Source organism: Somniosus microcephalus, chromosome 16 (assembly GCF_052327205.1).
Source record: "Somniosus microcephalus isolate GS21.2 chromosome 16, FLI_Smic_1.0, whole genome shotgun sequence".
NCBI lineage: Eukaryota > Metazoa > Chordata > Chondrichthyes > Squaliformes > Somniosidae > Somniosus > Somniosus microcephalus.
Genome location: NC_141002.1, coordinates 52,322,101 through 52,334,687, shown reverse-complemented (window position 1 = coordinate 52,334,687; position 12,587 = coordinate 52,322,101). Strand labels below are relative to the sequence as shown.

At 47.4% G+C, this 12,587-nt stretch overlaps 1 protein-coding gene across 1 annotated transcript in view; it reads left to right on the top strand.

The window, feature by feature from the left end:
• LOC147106173 (protein mono-ADP-ribosyltransferase PARP12-like) overlaps window positions 1-12,587 on the top strand; it is a 56,449-nt gene that overhangs the window by 7,847 nt on the left and 36,015 nt on the right. The window contains exons 2-3 of the mRNA XM_086009026.1: window positions 6,446-6,581; window positions 11,749-12,013. Coding sequence (XP_085865152.1) covers window positions 6,446-6,581; window positions 11,749-12,013 — 401 coding nt within the window. The remainder of the gene's footprint in view (window positions 1-6,445; window positions 6,582-11,748; window positions 12,014-12,587) is intronic.

The following is a 12,587-nucleotide window of genomic DNA, read 5'->3' as shown; positions in this document are numbered from 1 at the left end:
GTACTCCCACATATATTCCAGATTTATTTAATTGAATTTAAATTTCCCAGCTGCCATGGTGTGATTTGAACTCATATCTCTGGATCATTAATACAGGCCTCTGGATTACTAGTCCAGTTACATAACTACTATGCTACCATTCCCTGCATGTGGGCATGGACTGCTTCGTAATCTGAGGAATTGCGAATGGAACTGAACATTGTGTAATCATTAGCGAACATCCCCAATTCTGACTTAATGATGGAGGGAAGGTCATTGATGAAGCAGCTGAAGATGGTTGGGCCTAGGACATGGCGCAGTGATATCCTGGGGTTGAGATGACATCCAACAACCGAACCATCTTCCTTTGTGCTAGGTATGACTCCAGCCAGTGAAGAGTTTTCCCCTTGATCACCAGTTACTTCAGTTTTACTAGGGCTCCTTGGTGTCACACTTGGTCAAATGATGCCTTGATGTCAAGGGCAGCCACTCTCACCTCACTTCTGAAATTTATCCATGTTTGGACCAAGGCTGTAATGTGGTCTGGAGCCAAGTGATCCTGGTGGAACCCAAACTGAGCATCAGTGAGCAAGTTATTTGTGAGTACGTGCCACTTGATAGCACTGTCGATGACACCTTCCATCACTTTGCTGATGATTGAGAGTAAGCTGGTGGGGCGGTAATTGGCCGGGTTGGATTTGTCCTGCCTTTTGTGGACAGGACATACCTGGGTAATTTTCCACTTTGTTGGGTAGATACCAGTGTTGTAACTGTACTGGAACAGCTTGGCTAGAGGTACAGCTAGTTCTGGAGCACACGTCTTCAGCACTACAGACGGATGTTGTTGGGGCCCATAGCCTTTGCTGTATCCAGTGTGCTCAGCTGTTTCTTGATATCACGTGGAGTGAATCGAATTGGCTGAAGACTGGCTTCTGTGATGGTGGGGACCTCATGAGAAGGCCAAGATGGATCATCCACTCATGCACTTCTGGCTGAAGATGGTTGCGAATGCTTCAGCCTTGTCTTTTGAACTCACATGCTGGTCTCCACCATCACTGAGAATGGGGATGTTCATGGAGCCTCCTCCAATTAGTTGTTTAATTGTTCACCCCCATTCATGACAGGATATGGCAGGACTGCAGAGCTTTGATCTGATCCATTGGTTGTGGGATCGCTTAGCTCTGAGTATAGTGTGCTGGTTCTGCTGTTTAGCATGCATGTTGTCCTGTGTTGTAGTGGATTACAAGGCCTGTGGCTGTGGGGGCATCTGGTTCACACCACACTGTGTCGCTCACTCAGCAGGCATCAGGATATCCAGTCCAGTGGAATCAGATGTAGAAACAGAATTAGAGCAGAGTGCATTGGGTGGAGCACACAAGTGAGGATAAGCAAGTGGAGGTGGCAGAAGAGGAACAGGAAGGGATTGGCTGGAGGGGTAATGCCAGACCACCCTCAGATGCTGAGTGGTGGGCATTGGTGCTATCTAGGACCTACCTATTGAAGAATACAACTGTCTGAGCCCAGTCTATTTATTGAATTATTTAAGAGTGTGCAAAACATTCAGCCAACTATGACAGCTAGTATGGAAGAGCCCAGTAAACCACATATATGACTGCTTCACGGAATTGCAGTCTACCTTGGAGCATGTGACACCTCCAGTGACACCTGCAGTGATTTTTCCCCCTTCAGAGATCCTAAGCACAGTCGTGAATTCTCTAGGGAACGCCATAGCTCATGCGATAGAGGCCTTGCACGCTGATATCCATGATTTAGTTCTGTTTGGGTTCGCCATTCTGGGGATTCATCTGGACAGTACCCGAATGTGAGGTCTCAGCATCACTCCATTGCAGCCTTGCAGTGGGCCCACGTGGTTAGCAAGACATGCTAAGCGAGGGTCCAGCAGTAAGGGCGTGGCAGGAATCAGCACATATAAGGGAGCTGTCTCTTTTGGCACTCTCCCTCCATTTCCTCCAGCCACCCCACACAAATGAGCCATGCACAACCAGAAAGCAACAATCCCATTCTTTGTTATTGCTTCCATAGTGACACTAAATGCCAGGTGTGCCAGGATGTTTCTGGTGCCCAGTGTCGCTATAACAGGCAGGAGTGGTTTTAAAGTTTAAATCCCCTCTTTACGGTCCCAAGCCATGCAAAGATCAAAAATTTAAATGAAGAGGTTCTCCTCTTCAGTTGTTGAGGGGCAGCCAGTCCCCCTCTGCTATTGTAGGTACCTGAGGCTGGCTGCAACAGCCATATTCTACACTCTCCACCCCTCAAGATAGGCTGCTCGGCACAGCTGTGTGAATGCTACAATGAGTCCACCAAAGATATTCTAATAAGGCTGATCCAAAAAAAATACCAAGGTCATGCTACCTGGGCTAGATATACGGGCGGCAAACCCATACTGCCTCAGCTCTAGCAGAAATTGGATATGGCCTGAAAATGGGCGGTGTCAAGGGCCAGCGCTATTTGGCTGTGTCTGTTCAAAGTGGTGTAGGCAGCACGCAAAATTAATTTTAACTTGCTCATTTACATGATTGGAGTGCTGATCTCAGCACTAAACACGCTGCTGATTGGCTTAGCACTCAAAAGGTGGGCCAATATCGGGTACAATCTAATGGCCAGTAATCTTTGGTCTCGTCTCTCTCCACTACTTAAAGGGGAGGTGCTTTGATGCAGCAGCACCTCATTGTCATTGAACACATGGCTCAGCAACAGCACAGAGAACGAGCCAGAAGTTTCTCGGATGTAGCTCTCGAGGCATTGGTTGTGGCAGTGGAAAGAAGGTGGGGTGTCCTGTTCCTGCAGGCTGGCAGGAAGCCATCAAAGCACACTTCGAGAAGGCTCCGGCAAGAGATAGCTGGGTACGTCATGGCCAACAGTGTTGTACTGCGGACATGGGTCCAGTGCTGAAAGAACTTTAATGACCTCACACAGCAGGTCTACGTGAATGAAGGCTTCAGCAAATGCCACATCCCACCATCTGCACCACAAGCCTCACACACGGCTCAATGCACCACACCCCCATCACTCACCTACCAACAATTTCTACCTATCACCACTAATATCTCACGATCATAGCTTCACTTCACCCTTACAACCTTACCACTGCCGCAATACTCACACTCACATCTCACAACTTGCACACAATGACAGCTATTCATCTATGGCAGGCACATCACCCAAACACATTGCACCACACTCACTCACACACTTCCCTTTCTCTTGCAGGCCAAGGTGGCTCACAACCGCCGCGAGCAGCGGCAGACGGGAGGCGGCTAAGCCGCTTTACAGGCCTTGAGCCAACTGGAGGAGACGATGCTCAACATCATTGGAGGGGAAGTCACTGAGGCCACGGCAACGGGCAAAGTTGAAGCCCTTGGGGACAATAACAGTATGGTCATTCCTAATCCTTCTTCTCACATCCCACTTCCCCATTCATCCCAGAATCTCTTCTCACTTACAAGCTGCTGATGGTATAAACACAGATATCTTGTTTAGCCCCCCTCCCCTCACCACAACCCAACTCTTGTGCCTTTCTGCTTTCAGATGACTGAGAACTGCCACCAGCACAGCCTGTCCCCGAGGTCATGGAGGAGAGTGGAGATGATGAAGAAGGCGCACCATCACTGCATCTGACACTCGCAGACACCAGCTCAGAAACAGGCACTGCGCTGAATGTAGAGGGTAGTATAGATGCAGGATCTGCACAGGGTGAGGCACCGGGCACGAGTGGGCTGCAGCAAGGCTGGGGGAAAGGGTAGCTCAGGGGCCAGCTCCCCAGAGGGCGAGTTCACACACGAGTTCTGCTGCACACGGCTCAGATGATGACCTTGATGGGGCGGCCTTCAGAAGAAGGGTGATGGGCATGCACACGGAAATCCTAGGTGCAATGGCAAGCCTGCCAGAGAGCCTCTTGTCAGTATCAAGGAGCATGCAGAAGTCCGGCTCCAACATTGGACAGGACTTTGCACAGAGCTTAGAGCCCATGATTTCCAGGCTAGAAATGATGGACATCTCCAGGAGAGACCTTTGGACTCAGCCATGATGCTGCATGTGATGGGCGATGTCACGGCTTCCATTGCAGCATAGGCGGAAGTGACCCAACGTCTCACTGCTGCAGTGGAAGCTCAGACTGCTGCCATCATGGCTGGGTTTACAAGTCTCAAAAGGGGCTTGCAGGGTGTCGCAGCAGGCCAGCAATCTGTCCTCCAACAGATTGCTAGGAATGCTGAGGTGCCACCCTGGGGGAGTGACAGTGGCTCCGTGGAGCAGGAACCTGCTGTCCTCTCTCAGGATGACAGCATTACTACTCCCACCACTGCCATTCGGCCATTGCCCTTGCCGCTGCCTGTCAGCCAGCCAGCCCAGACTGCTGCTGCCATGCCGAGGTGGTGCAGTCTACAGCGGGGCCATCTAGGTCCACAGGTGGTTGAGGTTGTCCTACAAGGCCCTCTGCAACCTTCCCCACGGAAACTCAGCAGCCTTCCACCAGTCATGTTGTAGTCACTGGGAGAGCACTGCGTAGGAGCACGAGTGTAAGAAAGGGCACCCGAACGACAGGCACTAAGAGATTGCACAAGGGTGATTAGTTGATATGATACTGTTAATTGAATACTTATAAATTTATTAATTTTGTTTGGAATGTTTGTTTTGTGGCGGCTCCAATTTCAGCTTTGTGCCCAGGAGAACGCTATGATGTTCCGTGACAGAGGGCTGGTATGATGGGGATGTGGTGAGCAACGGGGATCTGGGGTTTCATTCATTGGAATCAGAGTCTGATGAGGCGTTCACGGGCAGCCCATCCCGAATGGGGAATTGCTGCCTGCCTCCTCCCTTCCTCTTCATCCTCCTCCTCTCCATCGTCCTTCTCCATCGCCCTCATAATGGTCAAGTTGTGGAGGATGCAGCTGACCACCAGGAAATGGGTCACCCACTCCGGCGAGTACTGGAGGGCTCCTCCCGAGTGGTCAAGGCAGCAGAACCGTTGCTTCAGCTCCCCGATGATCTGCTCGATGATGTTCCCGGTGGCAGCATGGCTCTCATTATATCATAGAATCATTGAAATTTATGGCACAGAAGGAGGCCATTCGGCCCATCATGTCTGCGCCAGTCGAAAAAGAGCTATCCAGCCTAATCCTACTTTCCAGCTCTTGGTCCATAGCCTTGCAGTTTATGGCACCTCAAGTGCATATGCGTGTTGGGCACGAGTGGTGGTGTTGCGAAGGGAAGTCATTAACCAGGTGTAGAGGGATAGCCCTTGTCTCCGAGCAGCTACCCTCAGGTTTCACATGGTCGCTGGAAGATTTCTGGCATGCCGCACTGATGCAGGATGAAGGCATTGTGACTGCTGCCAGGATAGCGGGCATTCACCATCAGGATGTGATGGGCGTGGTTGCACAACAACTGCACGTTAAGTGAGTGGTAGCCTTTGTGGTTATGGAAGATCACAGGATTGGTATACGCTGCAGTCGATGATGCCCTGTGCCTTGGGGAAGCCTGCTCTCCTGGCAAAGTCACATGTGCACTTCTCCTACTTCTTTCTGTTCAGAGAGAAGACAATGTAGTCCCTTTTCCTGGTGTAGGGAGCCTCTGTGACCTCCCGGATGTAGCGATGGACGGTGAACTGGGAAATGTTAGCTATATCTCCTGTTGCAGACTGGAAGGATCCGCTGATGAAGAAATTGATGGTCACGGTGACCTTGAGGGCCACTGGGAGAGCTGTGGTTGCCCTGCTCTGAGGCTGCAGGTCTGGTTCCAGGAGATGGCAGTGTTCTGCGACCACCTCCTTGGTGAAGCGGAGCCTCCTAATACACAGCTCCTCGCTTAAGTTGATACAAGAGAAGTGCTCTCGGAAGCCTCTAGCTGGGTAAGGCCTCCTGTTGAGAGCCCTCCTGGCCCTCCTCCTCGTCCTCTCTCTGAGCGCATCTTCTCCTCTTTGCTGCCTCCGCACCCTCTCCTGAAGATATTCGAGCGCGAGGGGGACTGCCAGTACAGCCCCCCATGACAGTGAGCAAATGTTGTGAGCAGAAGCCATTACATAAAAATGAAGGCATTCTCCACTTGCCCCAACTCTCACTGTCACCTAGGGAACTTAGAAGTTTAGAAAGCTGCAAGGGTTGCAGAAAGTTACACAGAGCCAGTCAAACTGAAAAACCATGTCAGCTGCAAGTTGTTGTTGATGATCTCTTTAAATAACACTGCTGGAGGCTCCTTCCTGCTTGTGAGCGCTTGCTCAGCTGGTCGGAATTAACACAGGCCGGTAAGTGGAGTAGCGAATGCAAAAATGGCAGATCGGGCATCAGGTGAACGTTGCACACTCACTGACGTCACGATCTGCATAATCTATATATCCCTAGCGAGTGTGGATGGAAGTGAGGCAGCCGCCATTTATTTTCCTAAAATGGGCCTTAACGGCCATGCTAACACTTCCAATTTCTAGGCCGTTGTTTCTTATTCCTTTCAGCAATACTTGCAAACATTCCCATGACGTCCATGACTCTCACAACTGGAAAATCATCCGCGTTAACAAGCTCCAGGAACTGAACGTGAATGAGCTGCGCTTCCTCCTGCTTCAGAATGATCCATCACTACTGCCTGAGGTCTGTATTCTAAATTCTTTTCAACACTTCCTGTCCTTGATCAATGGAACAATCAACAGCTGGTAAAAAAAACACCTGTATTTACTAAATATGCTGATATGAAAATATCTGTGGAGAATTAACTGGATGCAAAGTTTGATGGTATGAAATTTTGTTTAATTTATTTGCATGGATATATGTATGTTTGTGAGAGAGAGGGGTGTAGGAGAGGGAGTTATAAAACAGACAGTCAACTCAGATAATGGTGCAGGCTAGAGTTACAGTAACCATTACAACCTTGGGCCAGAAATTCGCGGCCAAAGGCGTGAGTGCGCTCGGGGTACTCACGCATCTGGCCGTTGGAAATGCCGGCGTTCAGCATGAACAGCGCATGCGGGGAACGCCGGCATTTCCAGACCTCGAGCGCGTGCGACTGCACAGGCAGCGCTTGCGCAGTGAACTTCGTAGATTTCATTCATGAAATCCGTGAGGGTAAGTCCTCAGAAGTTACACTTGAAAAAAGCAAGTGTAAAGTGGTTCATTGGCTGCGGAGGAAGAAACATTTTATCGTGGAGCTTCTGAAATGCAATATTTTTGTTTGGGAAAGGGAGGGAAGTTATTTTAAGAAATTTTAAGTAAGTTTTAAAGTTAAAAATTTTTTTTTTTTTTTTTTTTTTTAAAGGGTTTTCAGAACGGTAGGTAGAAGGAGCAATTGTGGCTGTGTGAATGGAATGTGAGAATGAGTTATGTATGTATGTCCACATATATTCCTTTACGTATATGTATGTATGTTTTATATTCCTTTACTAATGTGTATGAATGTATGTTTTTAATTATGATTTTCAAATAAGTTACTTTCTCTGAAAGTCATAATTAAATAATACATTCATACACATAAGTAAAGGAATATATACATAACACGCAAAGGAATATATACAGACATACATACTTTCAGAAGCTCCACGATAAGAAATATCTTCCTCCGCAGCCTCTGGAGCAACTGTACCCATGCTTTTTTCATGTGTAAGTTGTAAGGACTTGACCTCACTGAAAGCAGTAATGAAAGCGGCGAATTATACTGCGCACGCGCTGCCTGTGCAGTCGCACGCGTTCTGCCTCTGAACCCCTTCGTTCAGAGGACAGGAAATGCCAGTTTTCCCCAAAAGCACTGTGCATGCTGAAAACCGGCATTTCATCCGGCCAGATGCGTAAGTACCCCGACCGTACTCGCGCAGTTGGAAGGGAATTACTGGGCCAACATTTTACATGTCAATAAAATGAAAAATTTAACAATTGCACGACTTGCCCCCTCGCATCTGCGACTGAGGGTCCAAGGAGGTGCATTGCGCAAGAGGTCATCATCGTACGTATCCTCACACTGTTCCCTTTGGGGAACTGTATGAAGTGGTGGAAGGATTTATGGCCGTGATTAACGCTCATTCCGTGACCGTAACCATCTTTGAACCAGCCATTAGGGTGGTTAGTCCTATGGCGGGAGGGTTTTACGGGCTCCCACAACCCATCTGAGGGGGGGGGGGGGCCACCAACACCCACGGACGCAAGTATCCCGCTGGATGTCCACCCAGAATTTAAAGTTGGAACTCCGACTCCACTTGCCGGGACTGTCTGGAGTGGGGTTCAAAACCCTACTCCTTCTGGCCCAGCGGCGGGGATGCTTACTGCTACGCAAAAGGCCCACTCCGCACAAAAGATGATACCCATACGTTTCCTGCGCCTTTTCCTTCCCCGTGACTGGAGCCCTATGCTGCCATTTCACGTTGCTAATCGGATTGGGCCTTTGTCATAGCGGTAGGATCCCCACCGCTGGGCCAGATCAGGGTAGGGTTTCGAACCCCGCTCCAGACAGTCCCGGCAAGTGGAGTCGGAGCTCCGGCTCTAAATTCTGGGTTGACATCCAGTGGGATATTTGCGTCCGTGGGCGTGGGTGGCCCCCCCTCCTTGTATAGCTTGTGGGAGCCCATAAAACCCTCCCGCCATAGGACTAACCGCCCTAATGGCTGGTTCAAAGATGGTTACGGTCACGGAATGAGCGTTAATCACGGCCATAAATCCTTCCACCACTTCATACAGTTCCCCAAAGGGAACAGTGTGAAGACACGTATGACGACGATATTGCTAAATAAATAAATGGAATTAAAACAATTCTTTTAGGGCTTTTAAAAGTCTTTAAATTGCTTTAATTCTCTTTAAAACTACTTCAGATTACTCAAAATAATGTAAACATTTTAAAAAGTTTATAAAAGTTACCAAAATCTTCAAAAAACTTCCAAAAACCTATTTAAACTGCTGCTTTGCATGTAAAAATGCTTAGCAGCTTGACAGAAACATTGGGGGCGTGTCCAGTGAAACTGAGACCTCAAGGGGCGTGTCTCACTTACACTGCACGCTCCTGGCTTCGCGCTGGCTGCACTCCTGGGCGGCGTGACGTCATACGCTGCCCGGGATTCTTCTTTTTCATTCACCAAGTCCAGGTGTCCCTGGAGCTGATCGTCAGTAGCGCGGAGTAAGTGTAAATACGGGGCTTGCACGCGCTGCAAGCCCCGTTCTGGAATTTCTGGGCCTTGTGATTTATAAGGAAGTAAAAATTAGGCAGGACCACTGAAGTTAAACTTTGCTGAATTCTCAAGTTCCTGTTTCAGAACCTATCTGACCACAGTTTATCTTTTTATCCCTCAAATATGGGGTTGTGCCTTTTCTAAAACCAGACCGGAAGCAGAATATTTATGAGACTCAGGATCAAACATGGTTTGAGTTGTAAGAGGTCAGCACAGAGCTTCACTAGAAGGGATTGTGGGTCAGTGCTGTAACATTATAGCCCTGATCCTCTGAGCTTACTTGCCAGCAGCAAGGCCCTGCACCAGCAGTGGAGCTGTGCTAGAAGCGAGCACAGCTCAGAGATAGAGCTATAACACTATAGCCCCAATCCTCCGGCCTGCACTCACCGCCATCAGTGGCGTTTTATGAAATTACTGCTTTCATTTTTTATTTTGCTACTGATGAAAATACAAGTTGCAGGATCAGGCCTATAGTTATAGCTACATCTCTGAACCACACTCCCATCTAGTGAAGGTCCACAGCAGCAGCAATCTCATGAAGTTACCATTCAGAACTCGAGTCATGTTGCCTATACCTATTCTGTTTTTTGCCTGGTCTGGTCTACATTTTAGAAATTTCCGGCAGCCCCTTCACAAAACAGGTTGTAATCCTACTCCGATTCCATATCTACTGCTTGCAGTATTAGGAATTAATCCAGTTCCCAATGCTGAACCAGGGCCCACTACAGAAGGTGACAGCCACTTACATACATCAGCGATTCTAAGCTTAAAATTGGAATATGCAGCCTACACCCACCTGGTGGTTCAGTGAGTTTGCCCCGTGAGCAGCTGAACTACGCTGATCTGAGAGGTCTCTGGTTCCATTGTTGATCCGTGCTGAATTAATTGGCCTTAGCTGTGGTAAGGGAGAGGAAAATCTGGCTGGGTTATGTCTTTGTTTGATTTCCAACACCCGCCCGCCCGTCCACCTCCCCCTCCCAAGTTGAAAGTGCATGTGTGTGTGTGTTAAACGAGGACACGCCTTGGCTCAAGTTGCCCCTGTGGTCAATGCTCATTGTCAAGGCTCACACATAAATAGCGACCACTTTCCAGAATTGGATGGCCTCTGATATCTCACCCAAGACTTAACTGCTTTAGGAGGTGAGAAGAGGGGAGAAAATCATTTAAAAAAAAGAATGCAACACAACGGTTCCAAAAGTTAGATGGCAGTTGTGAACTCTGACAGTGATGCCTAATCACAAACTAATCTACATTATAAGCCAATGGTAGATCGCTATTGAGAAAGTGCCAGGATTTTAAGTAAAATATTTATGAAAGAACATAGCAGACTTATAAAAAGGCAAAAAAAAATGTTTTAATGACTTTGCCAAATATTCATGGATTTATACTATTAATATTCGTACAATGGACATCTTCCAGTGTGTAATATAAATTATTCCCACCACTAATTATTGCCCCATCTCCACTGATGTAAGCCCCCAAAGTGTGGACTGAGTGATATACACAGTCGACAACACTGGCTTGTTGTAAGAAAGACAGACCCAATAATTGAAGTAAAAACGGTTTATTCAGGCCTGGGGAGCTATGGCTCTTGCGTCCCAACACAAGGCTCCAACTCCACCGAATCTCTTGAGGTTTACACAGTTATACACATATTCCGAGACCTCCTACTCCAGAGGTCCAATCGATTTAAAAGTCTATACATTAATCACTAATTAGGTGTGCCTAACTTCTACAAGGTAACCAATAACATAAGTTTCACTTTTCACTGTATGGGCCTGTGGCCCCTCTGATTTCTTGGAAATGAGTCATCAGGTCATGTGATTTCTGAGAAACGAGACCCTCTCTCTCTTGACCACTACTGAGTTTCGTTTTTCCAGAAAAGGGTTATGTCATTGTCTCTTTTTGTAAGTTTCATCTCTCTAAACTGGTATGGTCATTTCTGCAATTAAACATACGAGTAATTAGTACATTTCATCTTTAAACATTTTGCTGCGCAATTGCGTTCTACTAAACGTGCCCTGTTACGCTCATTTTTAAATCTTACTTCATCCACTGCAGGCACTGGCTCGTGATGGGGTACTGGCAGCACTCAAGTGGCTTTTCTTTCTAAGTGACCAAGCACTGCAGTTGTTGGCAGGCTATTCAACCACAAGGGCATCATATCCATTTCAGTCATCTTTTGATATCCACACGCATGCACTTTCCAGCAGGAGTCATTAGCCAGGAGTAGGAACCTTGACTGATTTACCCTCATTAGCTCAGGAACACTGAAACCAATTGTCGTGGTCCCACCATCATTCTAGCTGAGATCAGCTCACCTTGTCTAATCAAAGAAATAAATCAAGGACCTTCTGTCGTCTGTATGGGTTAGTAACAAAGCAAACAGTGGATACTAGCTCTAGTTTGCCCTAGCTCTACCCTGCATCTAACCCATGCTATTCCTGATATAGGAGTAATTGATGTTGCAAGGTGTAGGAGCCTGTACTTAAAGCAATTTAATTTCACTTCCTTCAATTAAGGAGTACAAAAAAAGCCCTCAAAATACACACAATGTTTTCCTCTGCTTCAGTTCACTTTTAACTTTGAACTTGAAACCTCTCCTTTTCTAGGTCTGCCTGCATTACAACAGGGGAAGTGGGAATCTGCGATTTGGAAGTTGTTCCCATAAAGACACTTGCAATAAGCTGCACATTTGCTCGTACTTCATTTCAGGAAACTGTAGATTTGGGGCTGAGTGTCGACGTTCCCACAGTTTCCGTGACAATGACATCAGTGCCCTTCTTAAGAAATATTGTTTGGACGAGAACGTGATGCACAATCTGCTACTGATATATCAGAACAGGAACCACATTAAACAAGCATTCAGCACTGACGGTGAGGATATGATCGCAGCTTATTTCTAATCTTTTCGCATTTACATTGGATTACACTTCCATGCGTCCTAGCAGTACTCCAGGCCTCGATGGTGCCAGATTCAGTCCTGGGTCAATACTGAGTTAATTGATCTCAGACAGGGTGGCAGTAGAGATGCTACAATTGGCCTCGGAGTCCCTGCTGGTGAGTGTGACAGTGTGGATGTCAGTTGAGGACAGGATTGAGCTTGACTGTGAAGTTCCTTGTAGTTGAACAGCCTGGTGAATGTAGGATATGCGAACACTAGGTAATCCCGCACTATAGGTACGAAATATTGTATCAGAAAATCCAATATGTAGTTTAAATGAATTGAAGGGAACCTATAGTTCCCAAAGCTCTCCACCACTGGGGTTTCCCTCACCTCATGTCTCGGTCTGTTGTAGACTAATTGATAGAGATTGATTGTTAGGACTTGTCAACGACTCAATTGGCATTGTATCATGTGACTACCAGGATGGTAGAAGGTGAACAAGATGGACCTTGGTCTCCTTTCATCTAGCAATACAGGGTACCTATGTTCCTATGTATTCCTGGT